The following is a 25,703-nucleotide window of genomic DNA, read 5'->3' on the forward strand; positions in this document are numbered from 1 at the left end:
TGGATGACCCGCTCTACCACAAAGCCACAGCCACCCATCCTATGGAAAGGTTACATGAAGCACCTTCAAGGTAATTTTAAGTTCTTTGAGTACACAGTTGGATATTTGAGTAACCTCATATGTAAAGGATTTTTTAGCTGTACATTCTTTTAAGATTTTTTTTTTGGCTTTTTGCCTTTATTTAATAGGAACAGCTGAAGAGAGACAAGAAATGCAGGAGAGAGGTAGAGAGGGAATGACAATGGAATTTTAATTTAATTGCTGAAATTTCACTCTTTCTGTTGGATAAGGGAATTGTTGGGTCTAGACCTGTTCTATAGGACAAGTGCAATGAGATAACTTCTGTTATGAATTGGCGCTATATAAATAAAATTGAATTGAAAGTTCGATGTGGATCCAAAGGTCGCTGGTTCGATTCCAACCAGTAAGCTCACCAGTACACTGGTATACTGGTGAGCTTAGTGAGTTGTCTTTACACCTTCAAAAGAAACACTATGGTGTTGTTGTACCTAACAATGTTGTTTTGGTTTATTTAGATATTTTTAATTCTAAATAAATTTGAGATTGACTTTTGGACAAATCATCTGTTTCTTATTTAAATTAGCAATGCAGGTAAGTATACATTTAGTAATCCTACTATATTTGGTCAATATTAAACAATAGTTTGGTATGTATTTAGTTCCCTATTAACTAGGTGAGTATTTCGTTTAGGTCAGATATCAAGGTGATACTATAATATAATTTCTTATAAATTTCTATAATTTCTTAATTTTTTTTACACACTGATAGGTAAAACTTAGATCTTAGATTCTCTTAGATTTTTCTATTTTCTCTACAGGCAAATATGAAGAGTCATTAACAGAGAAGTATAAGGGCAAGTATTAGGCTCAGCAGTTTAGGGATTATATGTAGACTTATTGTTTACAATATTGAAATAAAGACCTCATTAATTCAAAAATGACAGGCATATGTAATGACTTTTAACGACAACATTTGTAAAATTGTTCAACTAGTTTATTTATAAAGTGGGTGCTGGGATAAACACTTATGTCATCTTTATTGATCTGAACAAAGCCATATCTCATTTTCAAGTCATATTTTTGTAGACTGACTGCAAGTGAACAAAACTGTGTATAAAAGTTTATAAAAAAAACAAACAAATGTTTAAAGCACCATAATACATACATAACACAGAGTCTGTAAGAACATCATAACCTATTACATTTTAGATTTTTTAATCCGTTCCAACCACAGTTCTTTAGGTATTGTCTCTGTATTGGGACAGTAGATAATGCCCTGATACTGGCTGTGCCCAGTCTCTGCAGTCCTGAACTGTCCACACTTCCTGCAACTGTTGGACACCACCTTCCTCTTGTTAAATCATACCTTAGTGGCAGGGTGACCACTGGCAGGTGGAGAGGGAGGTGCTGATGGAGCAAGAGGGGCAACAGGAGTATGGGGGGCATGGTATGCAGGTGTTGGAATAGCAAAGTGAAAGTGGCTGGGCCTTGAGGACAGAGAGAGGTTGCTTGGGAGAAGACAAACAGAGGACTGGAAGCAGCTATTGGCAGGTGTAAGGGAAAGTGGACCAGGTAGATTTATTCCCTGCAGGAACAGTGTGACATCCTGCCGCTTCACCCGTTTATTGTGCCACTGAATGAGGGTCGTTTGACTGACCAGCTAGAGTGTAGTGCTCTGCATGATGGCTCTGTTACCCCGAATTAGCTGCCGTTGCGGTAATCCTGCAGGATAAAAGTCCATCTTGTCAGGTTCCTCTGTCCTTGCTTTTTGGGACTCTTGTGCAAATGAAGAGTCTAATGCTCTCTCTCTCTCTCTCTCTCTCTCTCAACCCAACCGGCAGGGGCAGATGGCCGCCCACCCTGAGTCTGGTTCTGCTCAAGGTTTCTGCCTCTTAAAAGGAAGTTTTTCCTTGCCACTGTCGTCAAAGTGCTTGCTCTCGGTGGGAATTGTTGGGTCTCTGTAAATAATATTATATATAGTAGTACGGTCTAGACCTGCTCTATAGGACAAGTGCAATGAGATAACTTATCACTATATAAGTAGGTTCTTCACACATTTTTCTTTGGAGACCTGAACTGTCCTGCTATGAGCCTGTTCTGGTGCCTGGCAGCAAACACCACCCGTTGCTAGTCATATTGCCATACGGCAGGTTCTACCAGAGGTCTATGATAGTGCTGACCTGTTGGTTGCTCAAAGTCAAGCCAGTATGGTTCCACAGACCCATCAGATGCTCTGCTACTCTGTCCACTTGATCCATGCCCGGCATGTTGTGCTCATCCACAGCCTGAAAAAGGACAACAGACCAACAATTACAAGTAACGTAATCACTTATGTTATGTAAACAATATTATGGGATCATTAACCTTTGGGTATTCTCTTTTTCAGCTCTTGTTCTGGCCCTCTTACCAGCTATCTGGGACCTTGGGAGTAACACCAGCGGGTTTAACAGAAAGGGCAGCAGGCTAGGTGAAGGCAGAGAAGGCAGCAGGCTGGGTGGAGGTAGAGGCGGCTGCAGGCAGGGTGGAGACAGTGAGGACAGCAGGCTGTGTGGAGGCAGAGGCGGCTGCAGGCAGGGTGGAGGCAGAGAAGGCAGCAGGCTGGGTGGAGGCAGAGGCGGCTGCAGGCACAGTGAAGGCAGAGAAGGCAGCAGGCTGGGTGGATGAAGTAGCAGGAACCTGGCCTGGAACAGCTGCTGCAGTCATAAGGTTTCCAACTGTTGAGTCTAGAACCTGGTCCTCAAAGATCTTCCTACTCCTCCCCAGTGTTGAGATCTTTCAACAGCTCATCCACCTCCTCAGAGTCTGGGTTCATGTTGTGAACGGGCTGCCCTGTCTGCTTATACAAATAGTCAATACAAATAAGCTCTCCTGGGAGGTGAGAGAGAAAACAGTCAAGGGATACCACAACTTATTAGTATGAATAAGCACAAATGCATAAACACACAATACCATATAAATGCAGAGTTTATGAATGGTGAGTAACGCTTTACCGCTTGCTGCTGAACGTACTGGTGTACTGGGGTGGGGGATGGAGAAACGAAATATACTTCCGACGAAGCACCTACAAACTATTGGTGTTGGACAAGGTCTCCAGAGTAGCTGAGGAGATTAGATGGCTTGGTGGCTAGGGACTAGGCAGCTCGGTCCTGATTCCACCTGTTCAGGACTTCCAGCAGAAACAGCTGGAAGTTCAGGCTGTTGGCTTTTGTGCCTGAAGTTGTACTGTGAGGTTATTTGTGCAGTTCCTCTGTAATTACTATAAAGAATATTTAGCATTTCATTATAATATCATAGTATATTATAATTTATATTATAAAATTCACCTGGAATAAACCTGTTCAGGTGTCAGTGAAATGACTTCAGCGATGTTGAGCCTCTGGCACATCTGTAGTTTCTCAGAACTAGGCCCTGTCGTATGCACGATCTTCGAACCCCAAAAAATGCAGAATACCGAGAAGTCTCTGTAATCCAAAACACACTTTATTCGTAATAAAGTCGAATGGTGAATGAGCAGTGTAAACAGATGACGACAGGCAAGGTGAAGCTGGCTGGAGAAGCAGGCAGACAGGAATCCAGGAAACCACAGGAGCGGCGATCACCAGCACCGGGTAATGCCTTAGGCAGAGCAAAAACAGACAGGATCAAAAACACGAAGGAAAAACACACTTGCAAAAAGTACTTAGCTTTAGCGAGAGCCTAGACGTAGTTGTCGTACAATGTACGGGGACGATCTGGCATCGGAGTAGTGGAAAAGCCTGGTATATAAGCTGTGAAGACTGATGAGTAGATAGGAGACAGGTGTGCTGGTGATCAGCCGCAGGTGGGAGGTTCCTAGAACCAGGCAGGTAACATACACACATACACACACACATATCCAAAGACAAGTAGGGGACCCACAAGACACACCAGGAAGGGGAACACAACAGAGAACACAGGGCTGGAGAGGAAAAGGTGGCAGACTACCACAGGCCCTCCTTGGTGGTGGTCATGCCAATCTCTGTGTAGAGAGCCACACCTGGCACATCTTGGATAACTTTACGTGATCTGACCCAGCTCATTGGCAACTGAAGTCAGCTACAGTGCTGTCCCTTTTGCTGCCCCTGACAGCTTCTTGGTGATCTGTGATCACACAAAAAAAAAAAGTGGTTAATTCATATCTTAAATAAACCTACTGTGGTAACTATAATAAGCTTGCATTATTTTTATGTTATGTAATTTGAAAAAATATTTAACTTCTTGGTTGAGTCCATTTTTAAAACAGACCCAAAGATTTTGGCCTTTATGTGGTCCATTCCGCTCATGATGTTCTTTGCATACACTGTCATAAGCCACCTGTTGGTTGGTACAGGCTCTAGGAACTCCTGACAGACTACAGGGAAGAGGCTAAGACAATCCAGTCTGCACACTCGCGAAAGTACCTTGCCAGGTGCTGCAGCCACTCCTCACTGTGGCTCTCCTTCAGTTTGTTGGCCAGACTGGTAGAGCTATTCCTCAATGTTGTTTCCCTCATCAGACGTATGACACGAATGTCTCATGCAGAAATCATAGAACAAAAAGGACAACCAAACAGAAAACAGAACAGAAAAAACTTACAGAGCCAGCTAAATCTGAGGGGATTTCTGTAGCAGGAGGCTTGGTGGTCCTTACACAGGCTGTAGAGGAAGGGGGAGAGAGAAAGGGGAGGTTGTCCTTATAAAGGATTTAAGATTGGACACAGGATGGGAGACAGCAGGACTGGTAGAGGTCGTAGAAAGGTTTGATGGAGGTGCAGGGATAGTGGGACTTGTTGGAGAGGCCATAATCAAACTGAGGTGATGAGGTGGTGACAGTGCTGGAAAGGAAGCATAACCACACAAATTATTCTACCAAAGAATTAAATTTTTTATTTTTCAACACAGAGTCATCATATCCGATAAACTTTCATATATCTATAGAAATAAATGCAGCAGGTATGTAAGAAATAAGCAGTCAGGGATGTGATTTTCCGGATTAATAAAGAATTCTGGATTTTCTATCTAGTCTATTGTGGGCCACCTGCTGCCCTGTGTTCCTGCTCGACAACTGCTACTACAATTGTTATTATGAGTGTTATTACTATTATGATCATTATTTCACAGTCATTCCTATTGTTATTATTATTATTATTAATATATTAACATACCACTACCATTACATTATTATTATCTGGGGCGTTTTTTGAAAAATCATGACATTAGTTTTCTTCATATTTACTGCCAGGGCCCAGTTCTGACAGTACTTTTCTACTATGTCCAAGCTGTTGCTGTAGTCCTTGTTCAGTAGGAGACAGTAGAACAAGGTCATCAGCGTAAAACAGAGACTTCACCTCTCTATCTAGGAGGGAGAGGCCAGGAGCAGCACACTGATCCAACTGTACAGCAAGTTAATTTATACTCTATACACATTAAATAAAGTAGGGCTTAAGTTGCATCCCTGACGAACACCTCTTCTCTGGGTGAAGGAGTTTGTTTGTCTCCAATTTTTACAGCACATCTATTTTCCAAATACATTGATTTAACCAGATCATACATAAGTCTGTAATAGAGCCCTTCATGCCAAATAGAGTCGAAAGCTTTGTCGAAAGAAACAAGCAAATATCTTGGTGTACATGTTTGTTAATTAAAGTGTATACATGGTTAGTGGTGCAGTGTTTTGGGAGGAAGCCAATTTGATTTTTACTCAAGATGGAGTTTTCTTCAGGAAATCTAGTATTATTTTATTTAGAATACTACAGAATAGTTTACCTAGACAACTGCTGACAGAAATGCCATGGTAGTTATCAGGGTCTGATTTGTCACCACTCTTATGAATGGGGGAAATGAGCCCTTTGCACTAGATGTCTGGAAAACATCCTGATTGTAGTACAATATGGAACATCTTCAACACTGCACCCTGCATCTCTGGGGTGGTGGTACATTTGAGCATTTCATTTTTAACGCTGTATGGACCATAAGCTTTTCTTGGCTGGAGAGACTTTGTCTGTGTGGCCAGTTGTTCCTAAGTAATTGAGAAATCAAGGGGGCTTTGGTTGTCTTTAATTGGTTCTTCTAATATTTGGAGTTTTTTTTTTATAATACATTGATCTGAATTATTATTTATATAATTATTAATTATTAAATGTATTATTTATTGGTATGTCTTTATACAGATTTTCAAAATGTGCTCTCCAGATGTAACCATATTGGATGGGTAGTGCTTGTTGTTGCTTTGTGTTCGAGTTGTTCCACATATCCCAGAATTGATTTTGATTAATGGCATTTTCAATATCTTCAAGTTTCTTGTGGATATAATTTAGTTTTTTGTTCCTAATTGTACATTTATATTTGTTTAAAATGCGTAAGGCTGGGTTGTTTGGTTGATGATGTATTTCATTTGCTCTTTTTCTCAAGTCTTTTCTGATGGTCTTGCATTCTTGATCAAACCATTTGTCAGCGTTCTGCTTTTTAATAGGCTTCCGTTTTTGTTTTATAAGGTTAGCTTTAATAGCTGCCTTATATCATATTGACATCATCAATAGTTTTTTTACACCATCTTTGGTAGGGATTTTGGTTATATACTGATATGTCATTCATCAGATCAGGTGAGTTCAAGGCCATGATGAATTTCTTTCCACTGTCTTGGGCCCATCTGTAAGTAGGGTTTAATTTATACAGCTTACTGGGTTCCTTTTTTCTGTCACTCATTTGATCTGAAAATTTATAGAACACATTTATTTGGTTGCAGTCTGAAAGGGGGGATTGCTGTCTGACAGTGAATGCACTGATAGTGGAGGGGTCCATGTCAGTGATTGCATAGTCAACTACACTAGACCCAAGTGTCATGGTTGGTGTGTTAAACAGGGGAGACTGACCAAACACATGGTTGTTGCCCTGTGGGTCGATGACATCAGGTTAAATTCCTGTTCATCCATTTACATCTCCAGTTGTCTTCTCCAAATGTCCAAATGTCTTCTTCGAAATAAGGAGAATCTACTGGGGGTATGTAAATACCACAGAGATACAGGTCTCTATCAGCCCAGGGTTTGATCTAATCTTAACCAAATGTGTGATTTACCCTGTTGAACTGGTGAGATCTGACGGCAAAGGTCTCCTTTATACCACACCAAGATCCCCCCTGATTTTCTGCCCTTGCGTATGTTTTTTAAATTTTATAGGGGGCACCATGACTTCATTATATCCTGGAGGACAATGAGTGAGCAGATCATTTTGAAACCATGTTTCTGTTAACACAATTACAATGAATTTAGGGTTTACATTCTTCAGCTCAAAGGCTGAGGAGTGGAGACCCTGAATATTCCAGCAGCTTATATGATATGAACGCATTAAAACAATCAAAACTGAATGAAAATTTTATATGGATTACATGGAGGCATGTACTATTTTCACTAATATTATCATTGTACTGACTACTACTATTGCTATCGTTCTGTTTCTCAAGTGAGTATGTGTCTTAGCTGAACAGAAGCCGGGTGCACAGGATGTGCAGCATCTCCCTGATGTCTCCCAGCTCAGAGGTTGCAGGGGGATGGACTGTGGCAGTAGGCTGGGCTACAACTGCAGCATAGGTCCGCTGCTGTTGGTGGGGAGGGGGACTGGGGGTAGCTTCTGCAGTATGGCTCCAGTGCAGTGGGTGGGGAGGGGGATAAGGAGCAGGGGATGCTGCATATCTCTGTTGCCGATATCAGGTAGGGGGACAATCTTCTGTGTCCACAATTTGTTCCATTGTCTGAGCGCATAATTGTCACTTGTCCTCTTCTGCTTATGATCCGACGTATGACATTAATGCAGGAATCAGTGTCCAGACTTTCGGCTATTTTGATATGAACAGCTCTCACGGTGAGACAAGTGAAAATCACGCCATAGTGTTTGACAAGGCTCCGACCACGCTTGTTCAAGTTCAGTAGAGGTTTTCCTCTAAAACATGGTTTGGCCCTCATAGCGAGTTAGTCTCAGCAGATCAAAAGCCCTGTTAATCCAACATGTATAACGATAATTTTGTGCTAAGGGGTAGTAAAAACTTAAAATATTGCACTATAAGTGGGTCTGTTAGAGTTGTTTTCTGCCTACAGCACAAATTTGAAAAGTGTACATTATTTGACATTGGTCATCCAGATTGTACATAAAAAACCCAGGCAGAATGTTTTGATGGATTTTTTAAGATGACGATGAACATGTTTCACCATTACCACTAAAGACTGACATAGTTTCAGACCTTTCAGGAAAGTGTCTTACATGCATCACTTGGTCTTCCACTCTAAATTCAATCACACTGTTCCTTAGCTTGTGATGAAATTTTCACAGCCTTCATGTGTTCTGCCCCTCTACCCCTGCTGCTGTGAAAGGCATCACTGCAATCAGGAAACAACCTGCCACATGCCACTGCCTCAGAGAAACCAGTATTTGGCATCAGCATGTTTTCACCCTCTCAGCAAGCCTTTGATGTAACATTGGTTTGAAAAGTGTGTGTGTGTGTGTGTGTGTGCATTTTCTGCATTTCTACATGCTTTTATCATCTTCTCAGCTACTTAAAAGCAACACACTATGATTAAGATGGCTATCATGCTTAGTTTAATCATTATATAAAAAGATTACTCTCCTCATGTTTAACCCATAACCCTTGCTGTTGTATTCAATCAGGGATATAAGGTATACTTTAAAGAATAGGACTGGTAGATCTATGGCACATTATTTGTGGCACTATCAACAACTATCAATATTCCATTTGCAACTTCAATCACAACATATAAGAAATGTATCAAAATATGAAATATATATAAAGACGTCACACACTATTGATAGTTTTATCAAGATCACTGTAAATGAATGTGTTAGCTTTTGTTTAAGTTCAAGTCCAGTGTCTAGTACTCTTTAGTATGAGGAGTACATTATGATTAGACAGAGATCAATTAATCAAACTTTTTTTTATAGAAAAATAAAAGTTTTCTTCTCCTCAATCTCTACCTTCAAACACATTATAATGAACCTAAAACAATCCTTCAATACCCTCCTTTGTCATCTCCTCACCTAAAACAACCAAACACATGCTTCCTGTACTCATTTGGATAAACTCTTGGTAAATGTTTTCCTTGTTCACTTCATCTAGTCTTTCTTTGTGAATGTGACAGACTGCTAAACTATTAAGGCAACTTTGAAGCATTGTGCTTTTAAGCCAGGTCAGATATTGCAGTGGGAATAAAAGAGTTGGCCAAAAGTTCTCTTTTTGGCCAAAGGTGCTCTGAAGTGGCTGCCTGATGGGAGTAGCTGAAAGGAGAGGTGAAGGGGGTGTGAAGGGTCCTTAGGATCCTTAGAATCTGCCTTTCTTTTTACTGCGTGACTGTAAAGGCCTGAGAGTTGGGTTTGAGTGGTTCCGGTGATTTTGGTTGCATGCTTGATGATTCTTGTGAGTTTTTTCTTGCTTTTCTCTATAAGTTGTGCCAGTTATTCAACAGTGAGGACTGATTCGATGAGTGTCCTGTCTGACATTAAATCCTTTCAACCTCCTCAGGAGAAACATGTGCTGTTGGGCCTCTTTGTTGACCCCATCCGCATGTTGTGTGAAGGATGGTGGTTGGTATCATTGCCCAAGTACTTTCGACCTGTTCCACCACCTGCCCCTCCAGCCTGAGTGGTCCAGAGAGAGGGTGTGGGGTGTCAGGTGCCCGATGCCACCTGCAACACAGGACTTCCTCCAGCTTTGCCAACATTTTTAGGCCACCCTGATAAAACCTCTCCTTCAGCTGCACAGTATCCAGCACCTTGAAGAAGTCTGGCTCTGTAATATTTTTCTAAGGCTGTGGGTGAGTATGCAGTAGTAGCATTGCCAATGAAGCGTTTTGGTGGATGCCAGGCCAGCAAACAGTCGTGATTTTGTTGAGCGGTAGCTGGGCCTCTCTTGTAGTGAGGGAATCGTAAGCAAGCTGTCAGTATCAGAGTTTAGTGGACAGGCTGGGGTATATGGTTTGACCATGTCCTGGATGTAGGATGGGCCTGAGCCATTTGCAACATGGTAGGCAAGTACCAGTGTCTTGAATCGGATTCAAGCAGACACCGGTAACCAGTGCAGGGTGCGGAGGAGCGATGTAGTGTGGGAGACGTTGTTAAAAATGACAGTAATGACATTGACTTGGCACATATTCTAAGTACATGGTTGACAGTACATGTTATCAGGCTCAGCAGCTTTATTCACATTTACCCTCAGCAGGTTTCTTCTCATATCTGCTGTGGATACTAACGGTGGCCGATCCTCTGGAGGCGGATTAGACTTTGCAGCTGACTCTTTGTTGAGGAGATCAAAGCGAGCATAAAATGTGTTAAGCTCATCTGGCAACGTGGCTTCACACATGATGGGGGCACTCCTGTTTTTGTAGCCTGTGATGGTCTGGATCGCCTGCCATATGTCTTTGGTGTTGTTGGTCTTGAGGTCTTTGATGTGAATGGTTGTCTGTCTCTATGTGTCAGCCCTGTGATTGAGTGCTTTATCTTAAATTGATGTCTAGTGATATTTATCTTCCTTGCCTCAGTTTTTTAACCAAGCCCCTCTTGTTCTTGTATAACTGATGAATAATATGTGAAACTTTTAACCTGATTTTATTGTAATGTGACATTTTGATCCAATTTGAGTAAAGTATTCGCAAATACTATTTATTCAGTGTAGATTTTAGCATCCCATTATGGTCTGAATTGTGTCTTAGTGACTTTTCCATCTTGTCAAAAATGAAACATTATGTTGGTTTTTTTTGTTTGCAATTTCCCCACATGAAAATAAGATTGAAAGATATTCCATTACTTTAACAAATTTTAGCTGTGTCAGCTCCAGTCTAAATATATATCCACTGGCCTTCAAAAACATGTAACAGACCAACTCTAATGTGCAATATAAATTAGAAATTAGTGAGTTTCCTAAATGGTTAAGTTCAGATGAGCATCCAGTGAGTGGAGCTGTCCTGTTTTCCTCTCCAGTGACATCCTGAGATGTGCCATGAATGATTCAAAAGCTTTGCAAACACACTGCGCCTGGCTCACCTCATTTATTAGCTGTCACTGCTCTTCTTAAAGTTAGGGAAGAGAGTGACGCACAGCGCAGGCCTTACACCTCAGGCTCAGCACTGACATACTCACAAGGTCAGACACTGTACATGACAAAAGCCTAACGAGAAGGGACAGTGAGACTGGAAGTACAGACATTTTAAGCTGCAGCTCTTTAGCCACGCCTTGTCTTAATAAGGAGACATCTGACGCTGCTTAATACACGGAGATGGAAAAATCCATCATACAATGAAATTTTAATGCAAGCTGGCCCTATTGTTTGCAAAGGCTTGTTATAGCTGCACCAATCTAACTTTTTATGTAACAATATACCATCATTACCAGCCTGCATCATCATCTTGGACGGAATCTAATTGCTTAATCACATATTTTTGATCCTCCTCTTTGGCTTTGTTCTACATGTTGGGTGCCTTTTGATTTGGTTGCGTTCACCATGTTCATGAGAAGTGGAAACGATCTTATAGATCAGAGTTCACAAATTGTAATGTACCTGGACGTTTTACTTTAAATGGTGAACCCATGGATGTTAGTCACCTTTATTGTCTGCTCTTTTCTTGTTCCTCAGAATTGCGCTGAATTGAACAAAACAAAAATCCTTCACCATTTTAGAAAACAGCAAGATGTCTTCTAGTGTCCATTTTTTGTCAGTTGGCTAGCAACGGTTTTCTTGTGAGTTTAATTATCTAATTGCCTATATTGTGCACTTGACTTTCTATGTTGAATACACACACTGATGAGTTCAATTTAACGACAACGTTAAGGGCCCAATTTTTGTGGCGGCCCAACAACCAGTGCAAGCAGTGCTGTGACAGTTTGGTGTTTTCCTCACCCTACAAAGCAAAAGTGCAAAGCAAAGTGAGCACTAAAAGTCATAGCGCAAAGCAATTTATTGGTATTTTTCACAATTGGGTCTCAGATGTTGAGGTTGAGAATAGATGTCTCAGGCTGTTTCAAGCAAAGTAAATACGCTGCCAGTTTGGTGATTTTGTCTAACTAAATACTTGGACAAAATGTGCAGCAATAATGGAATAATGGTGAAAATTTAAATAAACAATTTTAATAAGTTAATGAGATTCTAAGAGTATCTGTTGTCCACAGCTGCTTTATACTGAATGAAAAGCTTCTCCTTCAGTTTCTTAAATCCCCACAGCCTCTGAAGGCAGCAGGACACATAATGTTAAATCTACAGCCTCTGATTTGAGAAGTGCTACTCCGGAGTGCGGTGCCATTACACACAGCTTTACCTTGATTAAATTATGTGCACATGACACCAGGCTGCTACAGACTAATCACACAAACCTCTACACACATCAGACTGGTCAGTTAGCTTTCTGTTTACATGGGAAATGCTGGATTACCATTAATCCTGTGCATCATTGCCTCGTTTCTAACTTTTTTCTTTTTTAAATCAAAAGATGAGAGAGTGCTTGGAGCAAAGTTGTTAAGGATGACTTCTTGTGAAGCGTTAGAGAGGTTTCCCAGCTGTGGAGCTAGTTGAATGTTGTAGCTGAAAACAGTGGGACTGGTATTGGATGAAAATCCGATTCTGGGGCCAAGTGTCTGAAACAAGAAACAAGACAATGAACCATGCTGTTGTGGTAACCAGGAATATGGGCTGCCATGAGGATGAACTGGTGTTAGGCGGGATTAATGTGAGTTTGCGCAGGAACTGCATGATGGCTGGAGAACGAGATTGACCTTTCATCGTCTGAGATTGACCTTTGTTTAGGATATCTATGACTGCAGTGTTCAGAGTGGATGGACTTTCTAGACCATTTATGCCCGCAAAGAATGCCAGCTATGACAATGGGGTATAGCTCGTGAAGTGCAGACGAAGATGAGCGGGACTCTGAGTCGAGATATTTGAACTCTGAGGGCCAAGCAGAAGCAAACCATCTCCCTCCGTAGTAGGTACAGAAACCTATGGAAGGAGCTGCGTCTGTGTAAAGTTGAATGTCCTCAGGTTGAGTGATGAAGTTGTCCTAGAAGAATAAAATACATCTGTTGCCACAGATGCATTTCCATTTTGCATGCATCGTTAACAACAACTCCATCATGGAGAGAGGGGATGGCTGCAGCTTTAGTTAAAAAGTTGGATAGGAAGGATTTCACTTGTGGAATTATGCAAATGGAATGATTGAGGTGGCCAAGGAGGGCTAGTAGCTGGTGTTTGGTGCACTTTTCTGCCAGGAGATACTTCGACAGAAGCAGAGTGATGCGCTCAATTTCCTTCCAGGTATCTCTGCCCTCTGAGAAAATAGAGTCCAGGGTGATGCTTAAGAACTCACTGAAAGTGGTGGAAGGCCCTGAGGTTTTCTCTTCGGAAAGAGGAACGCCAAGTTCTGAGGTTTTGTGAATATAGTAAGCCTGAGGTGGAGTGATGATGAGAAAATTGTCGAGAAGATGGAAGATGCAAGGGAGACTGTAGTTGTTTTTCAGGATCCAGCACAGGGTTTCTGAAAGAGAGTAAAACATCTTGGGACTGCTTCTGCAGCCAAAGGTATGGCACACAGAAAAATAATAGGCTCCTTTCCATCAAACACCGGAAAAATGCCAGAAGTCTGGACGAATGGGTATGACTTTGAATGCGCTGGTGATGTCTGCTTTAGAAAGCCAAGCTTCATGGCGTGGTTGTCATGTCCATGTTGCATGGAGAAATGCGGACTAGGAATGACACTGTTGATGCTCGAAATGTGTGAGCCATGTGGGGTTAGACAGGTCTATTATTAGCCTCTTTTTCCAGAGTATTTTTTGAGTGGCAACAGCTATTGTGTGGAACACTGGAAAAAGAGGATTGTGTCATGGTCCGGCTGTGCCTCTCCTTCATTCCTAGTGTCTTCAGCTGTGTTTTCCCCTTCCTTGTGTTGTTTTATTTGTCCCCTGTTTGTCTTCTCTCTCTGTAAGTGTCTTTGTCTGGGCATGGCACTCCACCTCACTCCTGCTGCCAATCCACCTGCACATCTGTGACACATCCACTCGTCAAGCTCCTGCAGTATAAAACCCCAGCTCTTCTCTCCAGTCTTTCCCAGATCGTTCATTTCATCTACCTAGTACAGATGCTATGGCCAAATTTGTAATCCAGTTTGGTATTTTCTCGTGTTTTCCCTGTGCCTCAGGTCCACTACTCATCTGTGATCCCTGCCTGTCTGTCTTGTCCAGCACCACTTCAGTCTGTTTCCCTGTCATCGGTCCAGCTCAACCTGCCTGCCCTGCTCCATAGTGAAACTCTGATCCTGCCCTTCAACCTCATCTTTCTCTCTTGTGAATAAATCCAGTTTGAACTGTTGAAGAGCTTTTTCCTGAGTCCTGCTTTTGGGTCCAGGAAAATTATGCTGCTTAACAGATTGTTGAATGGGCCTATCATGCCATCCTTCTTTGACTTCTTTAGCCAATAGGGTGTCAACAGTGTAAGGTTCTGTGAGAGCGGACTGAAGGTTGTGGCAGGCGTGGGAAGTGTCGGGAATTACTTCTATGCCTAGATGGAAACCATGTGTGAAGCCATTGATGAGAAAGTGAACAAACTGTCTCTCTGGATGGTTTTGAAGAGTAGTGGCAAGGACATTTACCTTAACGGGTGTGCTGAGGTGCTGTGCTAGTCAGTCTGCAGGTGTGGTTGGATTGTTGCAGTTGTTGCAGACCATCCTGCCTCCTTAGTAGAGGATTGGCCTTTCCTGCTTGTCAACTCCCTACAGCATGGGGACATTAACTGAAGGTCCACAGGCCTAGGGATGATGGGAGGTAGGGTCGCAACAGGTGATAAACGGTTAAAAACTGAGGTGATAAATGAGGAAGAGGGACATGAGTGAGGTGGTGGAGCACTGACTGTGCATACTGTGGTGGGGTGGGAAGGGGTTCTGCATAACTCGCAGGAGAGGGATGTACAGGCTGCAAAGAGTAGAGCTCAGAGTCGAGGGCGCCCTTGAATTGAACCAAGGTTAGTCTGCATTTCCCTGGGCTGGCTAGTGTTGTTAATGGATGGCTGAAGGAGCTGGGCCAAATCTACGTAATTACTGGAGAGAATCTGCTGGCGTAATGCAGGGGAGACTGGCTGCGTGGGTGGTGCTGCTGTGGCTAGAGTGTAGTTAATGACACAAGGTGAAAAAAACATTTGGGTGTTGGGGAAGGGAAGGGACAGGGTGGAGGTGTGGAGGGGGGATAGACCAATAGATTGGTCTGAGATTCACCACCTAGATTAGCCTGTGGTGGGGCCCTTTGAGTTGCTGGATGTTGCTTGTGCTGCCATGTTCGCTATGAGAGAAAAGGGAGCAGAAGCCGTATTGCTGTAAGCGGCTGAAGGAAGGGTTTAGGAAGGTATGATGAAAGAATATATGTGCGCAGGAGTTTCGGGAAGCCTGAACACAGGGATGAAAAGAAAGCTGAGAACACCTGAGACAGCACAGAGGGGGCAGGCACAGGGGTAAATACAATGTGTCCCCCATCAGGGGGGGCTGATGATGAAGGCTGTGGAGGCAGAGGCCTTGTGACATCACACTTGACAACACTGCCGCTAGTTGGCCCTGGCGAGGAAGCCGGAAACGCTGAAGGCTCGGTGGTTGTTGCTGCTGGAGTATTGATGGAGGCTGAGTAGAGATGAAACAATCTTGCTTTATTATCGTTGTGAGGAAGGGAATGCCTTTTTTCCTAAGGGGGCTCAGTGTGGGTAACAGGTGAGGTACAGGTCATACACATGTCACATTGAAGTCACTCGCAGACCTAGAAACAGAATGACCTCTGTGCCTCTCAGGCAATAGTTCATTCTGCTGTCTTTCTCTGTAGGTGCATGATGACAGCTGGGTAGATAGGAATGAGCCGTTTGCCAAAACAGCCAAGGACGAGAGATATGGTGCTCTTCTTCAGTCTTAGATGTTTACAGACAGACTGGCACCACTTAGGTAAGCATTAGAGTTCAACATCCAATAAGATGGATACACATATTTAGGCCCGTAAAGAATAACCTTAAATGGGATGCATTGTAGACTCCATAGAGTTAACCATCTTACAAGAATTTCCTTCACACCTTCCCCTTTCAGGAATCGTTGGAGGTGGGCGACGGTCTAGTCTCTGATGTCAGGGTCCATTTTTGGACATACTGTGTAAGACAACTTGAGTTCCTGAAACCCTCATCACAGAGTTGACCAGCTAACAAGAATTTCCTTCACACCTTTCCCTTTCAGGAATCGTTGGAGGCGGGCGACAGTCAAGTCTCTGATGTTGGGGTCCATTTTTGGATGTGGGGACAGCCACATCAAAGAAGAGGCCACACTGTGGTTGATAGCCCGGGGACTGTACGAGAGTGAGGCTGATTATGATGAGGAGAGGGCTAGTGCCAGTTCCCTCGGCTATGCCTGAGACATCCGCGGTTTTCAGCCTTCGCTGATGGAGGAAAGGAGGCCCGAGATCTATCGGGAGTCAGAGAGATCTCGTTAGGTGAGCTAGAATGGAGACGCCATGGCATGTTAACCACTGAGCGCAAGCAGCTCCGCTGGGATGCTTGGCTGTGGTCTCACTGCTGTGTCATGGCTGGAGGATAACCAGTGTCACAACAAATCGTCATACAAATTGTCGTCTGAATCAGGTAAGTTGTAAATGCATATGTTTTTTATTATTTAAAGCATCATCTGTGCATATTGGAACAAAGCTTTAGAAAGCTTTATAAAGAGTACGGTCTAGACCTGCTCTATAGGAAAAGCGCAATGAGATAACTTCTGTTAAGAAGTGGCGCTATATAAATAAAATTGAATTGAATGTATGTGTCACAGGGATCTCTTCTTTTCTGTGAGTGAACGATCTCTCTCTGGAATAGATTTCTTCTTCCTCTTTTTCTCTGCATTATATTATCTTGTCGTATAAACCTCCTATTATCTTATAATGTGGTCCTAACAGAATCAACATACTTCACGTTCTTGGATGTTTATTTACCATTAAATTAAAATATCACCCCGGATTTGCAGAAAATTCCCATTTCAACTGGTCAAGTCCCTCCTGTTTATCCATAAGAACAGTAACCAGATCGTCCCTCTCTGTCTTTGTCCTCCTTTCCTCATCCCTCTCTCCTCCTAGGCACAGCTTCTTCCAGGGCTTCAGAAAAATTACTGCACATTGATTTAGTTGGGGACCTCAGTGGAGTAAAGTTCAACCTGAGTGTGTGTGTGTGTGTGTATTGAGTGTGACTGCCGCTGGCCAATGAGGCCTGGCTCAAAAGTGCTGATGCAGCTCCTTGGCTATATGGGATTGTCTCATCCCATCAAGTGACATTATGGATTGAATATTGACCTGCACCTGCCTGCCAGCCAGCCACTGAAACAAGACTGCTACAGTCCCACCGAGGCAGCTGAAGAGCCAGCTTTTTTTTTTAAATTTACATCTTTTGCTGAAGAAATTTAATTTTGTATGCCAAGGAAAGAGATGGGGGGTTTTAAGTATACATAGCATGCCTGAAGGGGACAACTCACAGGGAAATGACAAAGGCCTTTTGAATAATGCAAGCATCTGCTGGTCAAAGACGTTTCTTTAATTCCAGACGTGCTATAGAAGAAACACTAACGACAAAGACACGGTAATCAGTTTTTTCACTAGAGAAGAGTTGCCATTCTGTTGACCTTGTTTAACTACAAAAACATACTGTTCACTCACAGGAAATTAGAGTGATGTTACGCTTTATTTAATTTCATGCCTTCCACCATTGCTTACAACCTCTTCCAACAACATAATACCATACTATGGTGTCAGGCTAAGATGAAACATTAATACATTCACATACACAAAATATAAGACACATGTATATTCATCTTATATGTAACACATATCCCTCTCATCCTGACCCCCCCACCCCCTACTTCAGACAGACTTCAGACTTCTTTTCTATGGTCAATAATATTAAATGTATTCATTTTAATTTCATTTATTTATATAGCGCCAATTTATAACAGAAGTTATCTCATTGCACTTTTCCTATAGAGCAGGTCTAGACCATACACTTTATAATATTATTTACAGAGACCCAACAAATCCCACATAAATAAACACAAAATATATAGCACTGTCCAAGAATTTAACTGAAGTGACAGAGAGAGGAGAGAGAGTGAAAGAGAGAGATGCAATCTGGCCACTTGATATTACACTACACATACTGGATCATATGTACATTATTTTACCTGACTACTTTCAGGCAGGGGATTTGGGTTTGTTTGTTTATCTCATGAAATATCTCATCAATTTTTTCCAAGTCTGTAAAGTTGGAGCCTCTGTTTTTTCCCAGTGTTTTAAAATAATCCTCAAGGGAGGAAAACATAATTTGCCATCCCATGGGATATCTTCTTTGTTAAATGTTAAAAAAATACACAACTCAGCTGAGAATTACATTTTTGATGCGTAAATTTTATCTCTCGTGTAGTTTATTCTTGTCATCAATTTGTACTGTATTAACCATAGATTTTAATTTATGGTAATGCTGTTAGTGAGGTATAAGCATGTCTTCCATTTAGTGTTGGCTTCTTTAAAATGGAGATCTTTATTCCATTTATCATACAATTTTTGCACTGAGTAATGTTTAGATTGTTCCTTCAGCTGCTTGTTGTATATTCTGCCAGTTATTTCAGTTTCTTTTTTCCTTCTTTAAGCAGAACATCCTCAAAGGGTCCTGGTACCATATCATAGTATAAATCGAAATATTCAGTAATCCAGTTTTTTAGCTGTAAATATTAAAAAAACATCTTAATTTGTCAATGTGAATTTAATCTAAAGTTCTGCAAATGATCGAACCCTATTGTGTATAATTATATCTGATAAGGGTTTATTTGCCCTTATACCCCAAGTACTCCAGTTGAGCTCCACATTTAGGATTTTTATTGATGGATTATTCCAAATCTGTGTGTTTCTAGGCATACTAAATTGCACTCCTAATATTTTTTTAAATTTTGTTCCCTGATTTTAATGTGCTATTTATAGTATAGTAGTATAGTAAAGTTAGATACTTTAATATTGTGTTTTGTAAACAGAGATGTAAATAGATTGTGAGACCATGCCATTGGAGAAGTTTGTAATTTAAACCGGCAAAAGGTTAAAAATAGAAGTCTACTTACTGGAATGTTTTAATTGTTTGAATGTGATACTGTGCTGATGTGCACTGCCAAACGCACCTGTCCCTTCTGCTTTTTACAGAGAATCCCTTGTTAATAATCATCTAGCTAACTCAGCATTAATGTCTTTAAGGTTACAGACAAGCGGTTGCTATGTGGCAATCCCGCCTCTCACAGACTGCTAGCATAAAACTGCTTGTTCATGCTAATGCTAGCTTAAAGTTAGCCAACCTTAACCTAAAGTAAACTCAGTTGCCATTTCAACATCGCAAACTTTTACGTTATAACTACAAATGCCTTACAACATGTGAACATGCAAGCTAAAACTCCAGCATATTCTTTTCTTCTAACAATATAAGTTATTGTACCAAGTTCATCTTACCTCCAGATATCGCTGTTTGTCACTTGGCCAATCCTTGTTGGCGATAATACCCGGCTTTGGTGCGATCTGGGTATGCCAGTTGATTGAAAAGAGGCCTTGTTGTCGATAATTTCTTTTTCTGTGAAATTAATTTTCCTCATCAGGAAAATGTCAGAGAAGTGGTCTGTGGCATTTCTGCAGACATGTAAATCCTTCTGAGAGAGGCGGTGCCGCTTGCTAGCAGTCTATATAAATGTCAGAAGATAGCCAATCAGAATTAAAGAGATGTCATTTAAAGCAAAAATCCACCAATCATGAACCTGAGAAGTGGTGCAGATTTACACGCTTAAAATTAAAAATATTTCAAGGGACCCCAGTAAAGTTGAAAAAAAGACACCAACTTTGCCAGTTTGACTATATGGAATGCATGTTCATAAATGTACTAATAGTAAGTTCATTGTTTTGTTTTTTTGTCCGTATCAGTTCTTGATGAACCGTGGGCATGCATAAGCACAAAACCCAGTTTAACTGAGACTGGGGGAAAACGGGGTTCAGGGGGTAGGTCGGTGAAAAACCATAGCAAGCCATGGTTATAGGATCGACTTCCCAAATACTCACAAAGCCTCGAGTTGCATTGAATATATAGTTGTGTTTTGTTTGTCAATGTGTTGTCTTTTGGCGTTGATGCTAAGTTTAATTAACCATTTTCAGGAACACTGGAGAGTGCCTCAATTGCATCTGTTTCATGTTTTCATCCTTCACCTCTGATTTGTTAGTAAAAGAAGGCTTCTATATTAAGTCCAACAGTTCGAAGACTCAAAAGCAGAATTTAAAAGTCCAAATGCTCATACAGCAAAGAGTAAGTGAAGTACTTAGAGAGAGACAGAGAAAAAATCCACTAATTCAGTCATACAAAAAGAAGAGTATTTTGTCATGCCTCTCACTGTGCAAAGTAAACAACCACCGCGTTCTTCAGAAACGTTGTGGTACGTTCCTTTTTCCATCATACTGTATGTGTTTGTTTTACTCATTTTTGTGTAATTAGCTGAGATTGTACTGATTTCTGTTTAATTGTAGTAAGGTTTTATTGAGAAAGTTGTATTAGATGATAATCAGCCTAAACTAGCAAATACCATGTTGATTAAAAATTCCAAAATAGAGCTGATAGAGATAAACTATCCTGGACAGATGAACATCAAGCCTTTGTGATGTAACATTCTGAGGTGGTTCACAGCCTCATCCAAGTTTTCATTTATACGAGTGTGGAAACTTTTGATGTTACAGCAGTATTTACTGAATGTGTGTGTTTAATGTTTTAATGTGTATGATGTAAATATGGGTAATAATCACTCCACAGAGGCTAAAAATAAATCTGTACTATATCTGTATAATAGTTAAAATTCACCACAGGATGATATGAGTAAAGACGTAAAAGCAAAAGGATCAATCTGCTGCTACCAGGCACTCAGGACTGCAAAATCATGTCCCTGATCTCATGTCACAATACAACACAGAAGCTTATCAGCATTGTGGTTTGGATGAGGATAACAAATGCTGTGCGTGGGTGTCTGATCAGTTAGGGGATGTCATAGAACAAAGCGCTAAACATGTTATTGCATGTCATATGCCCATGATGGAGAGATGATGAAAAAAAGAATACATGCTACTGATAATAGGCAGACTGCTGATTTTAGTGTTGTCACTGCATGTTTCCAAAGACCAGACAAATCTGTAACACAGTTTATCAAAAGATTCCAGGAAGTGTGGTAGTCAAATGCAGGCATAAAAATGGAACAATGTGAACCACTACCAGTACAATCGCTTATTGCCTAGTATAGCCACTACCCTCAAAATCAATGATGTCACTTTTCAGACAAAGACATTTTCAGAGGCCAAACATAACTTGAAGTCTTAGAGACAAGCAGTGTGTTTTGGACCAGAGTTAAAACCCCTCAGAGAGGTGCTCAACAGAAAACACATGCACACACACCCAGGGACAGGAGAAAAGATAAGTGTCATAGATGTGGAAAAACTGGACACTGGCAAAGAGACTGTAGGGTCAGGAATGATTTTTACACATAGAGGTACAAATTTAAAGCAAATGGTCTATAATGTTGCAGATAACTGCACCACAATAACCAGCTTCTCTCACAACAGGCCTGGCCCCTACAGAAATCATAACAATACAAAGTGTCCATGTGTTGCTAGCAAAAGTAATATTGTCTTATTCATTATTGTCTGAGTGCACCTGGGGAGAGTTCAAAAACACCAAAAATCCAGAAAGTCTACCTCCCTGAGGACAGCTTGTAATCGACTCCTGGGGTGAGAAGAGACAGGCTGCTTGTGGAATTGTGCGGGAAGACGGTGTGATATGGCATTCCCATCAAAAGAGGATACAATATTGGACACCACAGGAATTTTTAACAAATTCTTAAATTAAATAATGAACAATATCAATGAATGACCATGTCCAAGGGACCAGAGAGTCTCAAAGTGACTCTAGAATAAGTAAATGGGAAGAAGTCATAGTACATCTTTAACTGACAAGTCTGATCTAATGAAATGCTTTGCCTTTAGTGCTGTATTCTAGGTTAGGTAATAGGTAAGTCCACAGGGAATGTTATATCTATGTCCACAGGTGCAAGCCCACCGCTGACATCTCACAGAGCTACTGGTGGACGGAGAAATTCATGAATGACTATCTGCTAACCCTAACCAACATTCTGTCAAATTTTCACTTACAAAATTTTCAGATGCCAGAGCCTGGAAAATGGGGATATCCATCCTTTTGAGCCAAGAGATGTCGTTGTTGTGGTTCTGTCACTTCTTCTCTTAGACGGAGAGGTCCATGCCAAGTGCTGCTAAACCACGAGCCAAAGCGGGGGAGGAATGCCAGAATGGATCTATGCCACATGGTGCAGGAGAGATTCAATCGAGGGAAGCGACTGCCCGGATGGTGACAACAAGCTGGTGTGGCCGGGGGAAACGTCCCCTACCTAGAGGATGACCACGTGAGAAGCTCACCAATGAATATCTCTAGTGTACACAAGGTACTGAGTTTCCACACACAATACAGAGCTGCTAATCTATGACAGGACCAGATAATTTGTGAAATAACAAGCGTAGCAGTAACTCCATAGCTAAAAGTAATTTGAATTAAGCCCATCCAGGGGCAGAAATCTTATTCTACAACCTTTATAAAAGTAACTGTTCAGCTGTACTATCTTAAATAACCTTAGAGTTTTTTCAATACCCTTTCAATGCTAGAATGTTCATAAATTGTTAGAATAGTTCTGCTTTTGCATTAATTCTGATCTAACCCCTACATCACTCATGCACAGTACAATACTGATAAATTTAGAAACTAATAATTATTTCAAAGTCACCAGTCTTAAACACTAAAAGTGCCAGAATTCCAAAACTACTAGAATTGCCGTAAGCGGTAATTTTGACCGCTAGATACCAAACTCTATATTCTCTAGTAATAAATACCTAAATGGGAGATTAATGTATTTGATGTGTTAGGATATCTTTTAAAAAACCAAATAACACCAAAATGTACATTTAAAAAAGTTTAATTATACATTTATCAATATTCACATCATCGCATATAGTAAACCGTAATTATTGCATAAGCTAAATTCACACCAGTATTTTTCCGTATTTATTCAGCATAACTCAGAACAAGATAATTACAATTAAAAGTATCTATTTGATTCTGAAAAAGTTTGTTTTAACATTTATAACACATTTATAACACAGAAAATAATCGGAAAAGCTGGAAACGAATGAAGTTTAGAACCATAAAAGAATTAGGCTACTAATTACATATATTAACTAATTACATCAATAGCATGCTTGGCTATTTAAGCTTCACAGTCAACCCAAGTGACCTCTGTTCTCCGTGCACAATTTCCACACACAGGTTTGCGGCATTTACAGCAGGTGTCGGGCGTTTTATTTTGTTTGCAGCTTCTCCGAACCTGGCACTGCCTCCGTTTTGGTGTCTGCTGTGGTTGGATCTGCTGCTGACAGGGACCTTGTGCCAACTGCCATGCTGCCCCCTTTCCCTCCATGAACTCCGCTCTCAGCTCCTCTGCCAGTTGCTGCATGAATTTCCTCCAATCTTGCTGCTGGTGCACTTCTTGAAGAGGATGTGGGCATTGATTCCAGCCAGGTCGAGGATGTTACAGGAGACAGCCACTGGCCATCTACGCGTACCGCCTTTCACAGAGTACGCCTTTGCCATCTGATCCAGGACGTCCACGCCATATTTGGTGTTATTATAGTATGTTACCGACTCCGGCTTTGCCTTCGGTCCATCAGTAATGCCCACGCTTGTGTGCACGGAGCTCATAGATGGTGAGCGTCGCATCTGCACATTTTAGCACCTTTGTGCTGAACAGCTCTGCTTGCTCTTTTGCAGAGGGGGGCAACTCACGCTTCGTTTTCCCCAGGGTGCCAACCAGGCTGGTCTTGGACATCCGCAGCCAGCCAAAATTTTATTCCAAATTTACCAGGCTTATTTCCCATGTACTGGATAAATCTGCACTGGGCCTTGGTGGGGAACATCTGCTCATCAATGGTTATGTTGGCACCATGCTTGTAGCAGGCTATGCTGTTCTGAACAAACTTATTCCAAGTGGCCGATACCAGGGCAAACTTGTCATCCTGCAGACGTACACGTCGGGTCTCTTTCTTGTCGAACCGCAGGATTTTCATTATCTCCCTGAAGCGTTTTATGGACAGGACATTTTGGCTCTGCCTTCTCCGTGGACGTTCAGTTGACTGAAGGACCGTCCACACCGTCCCATCCTTCCCCTTTTCCACAGCGGCCTCCGGCCGAGATGACTCCAAGGGCAGGCTGAGCACTCCAGTTGGCTCAAGAGCAGGTACTGGTTCGGGAAGGCCTAGGACAACAATAATAACCTAATAATAATAACAGCATAATGATAAAAATAACTAGCGAATAGCCCAGGCTATAACTAGCGCAGGGCAGCACAAGACAGGACAACGGTGCATAGCGGAGCGCAGGGCAGCTCACCTGGAACGTCAGCCGTGAACGGAACACCTGGATCCCTAGTCTCCGATGAAAGTAGCCGTCTCTTTTTCCTCGGTATGGACTCTGAATCACTCTCTGATGAGGATGAAGTATTTTCTTGCACAAAGGAAAGGTCGGTGTCACTTTCCACCTCCGATAGATCCCCTGCATCAGAGTCATCGCTGTCCAAGTTCTGAAGCATCTCCAAGGCCATGGCAGCAGTCATCTTTCTCTTCATTCTTTCATTCATTTCAGACATTTTCTAAAGGCTCCTTATAAACTCCAACCTAGACAATTACTGAATTTCTTAAATTATTGTACTGATAGCCAATTTAGTCTAATAATTTGTATTTGTAAGCAAATTAGCATATGCTAATAGCACTCGAGACCGCAAGCGACGTTTCTTTGACAATAGTTCCTATTTGTATAACAAAGCGCGCGAAAAATAGAACAATAGAATAGCGCGAAATTCAGTGCAGTCATTATGACCGTGTATGGCTGAAATAGGTAAAAATGATAATTTTTTCTTTTCCTTTTGTGTAATTTATATGAAACCCATTGTAAATAAAAATACAGACACTTTTAGGAAAAGTCACGTAACAGCAGGATTGTATTTTTTTATTCAACAAAGTTATTGCACATATAAATTTCAAAACGGTCAAAATGACCGTCGTGGCCGTTCTAGTGTTAATTGTCCATCCATAAATATGTTTAAAGGATACACTGTAGCTGATTTAGTCCAGGAAGCGGTACATTAAGTACATGGATTGTATCCATGTACGCTGGCTGTCGAGGTGGTCCAGCAAACGATGTGGACTTTGTAGATAATTGGCGGACTTTTTAGGGAAGATTAGGAGAGACGGCATTCATCCCACGTTGGATGGAGCAGATCTCATATCTAGAAATCTGACTGATTTTATTAGTGGACCTAAACCATGACAACTCAGAGTTGAGACTAGGAGGCAGAGTTGCAGTTGTACATGCTTCTCTGCGCTTCCAGAGCAGTTACCCACCCAAAACTCCTTAGTGACGGTGTCTGCCCGCCAACCACTTAAATTAATAAAAACAAAAGTTAAAAACCTCAACAAAAATGCTGAAATAGCACAACAAAATAGGAAAATTAAATGTAGACTCTCAAAC

General features: G+C 41.5%; 1 protein-coding gene and 1 long non-coding RNA gene across 3 annotated transcripts; both read right to left on the reverse strand.

Annotated features, from left to right (window-relative positions):
* Positions 1-1,988: 1,988 nt before the first annotated feature.
* LOC122888257 lies at positions 1,989-22,553 on the reverse strand. Of its 2 annotated transcripts, none has more exons than XR_006380669.1 (4): positions 22,265-22,553; positions 4,439-4,851; positions 2,428-4,139; positions 1,989-2,305 (listed from the first exon to the last, which is right to left on the reverse strand). It is a non-coding gene; the product is annotated as an uncharacterized LOC122888257 (long non-coding RNA). The 2 variants fall into 2 exon arrangements; XR_006380668.1 differs by lacking the exon at positions 22,265-22,553 and adding an exon at positions 19,544-19,693.
* A 900-nt stretch (positions 22,554-23,453) lies between these two features.
* Positions 23,454-24,825, reverse strand: LOC122888254. Its single transcript, XM_044222472.1, has 2 exons — positions 24,567-24,825; positions 23,454-24,432 (listed from the first exon to the last, which is right to left on the reverse strand). The coding sequence occupies exons 1-2, from the start codon at positions 24,820-24,822 to the stop codon at positions 23,960-23,962; spliced, it is 729 nt and encodes a 242-aa protein (XP_044078407.1). The 5' UTR covers positions 24,823-24,825; the 3' UTR covers positions 23,454-23,959.
* Positions 24,826-25,703: the final 878 nt, after the last annotated feature.

This window comes from Siniperca chuatsi, linkage group LG14 (genome assembly GCF_020085105.1).
Source record: "Siniperca chuatsi isolate FFG_IHB_CAS linkage group LG14, ASM2008510v1, whole genome shotgun sequence".
Lineage (NCBI taxonomy): Eukaryota > Metazoa > Chordata > Actinopteri > Centrarchiformes > Sinipercidae > Siniperca > Siniperca chuatsi.

What these genes read in the sequence shown, in the direction of transcription:
- LOC122888254 (XM_044222472.1), bottom strand. Translation starts at nt 24,822, where the DNA reads ATGTCTGAAATGAATGAAAGAATGAAGAGAAAGATGACTGCTGCCATG. An exon ending in GTTCACGGCTGACGTTCCAG is followed by an intron (nt 24,433 to 24,566) that starts GTGAGCTGCCCT and finishes TTGTTGTCCTAG; the next exon opens with GCCTTCCCGAACCAGTACCT.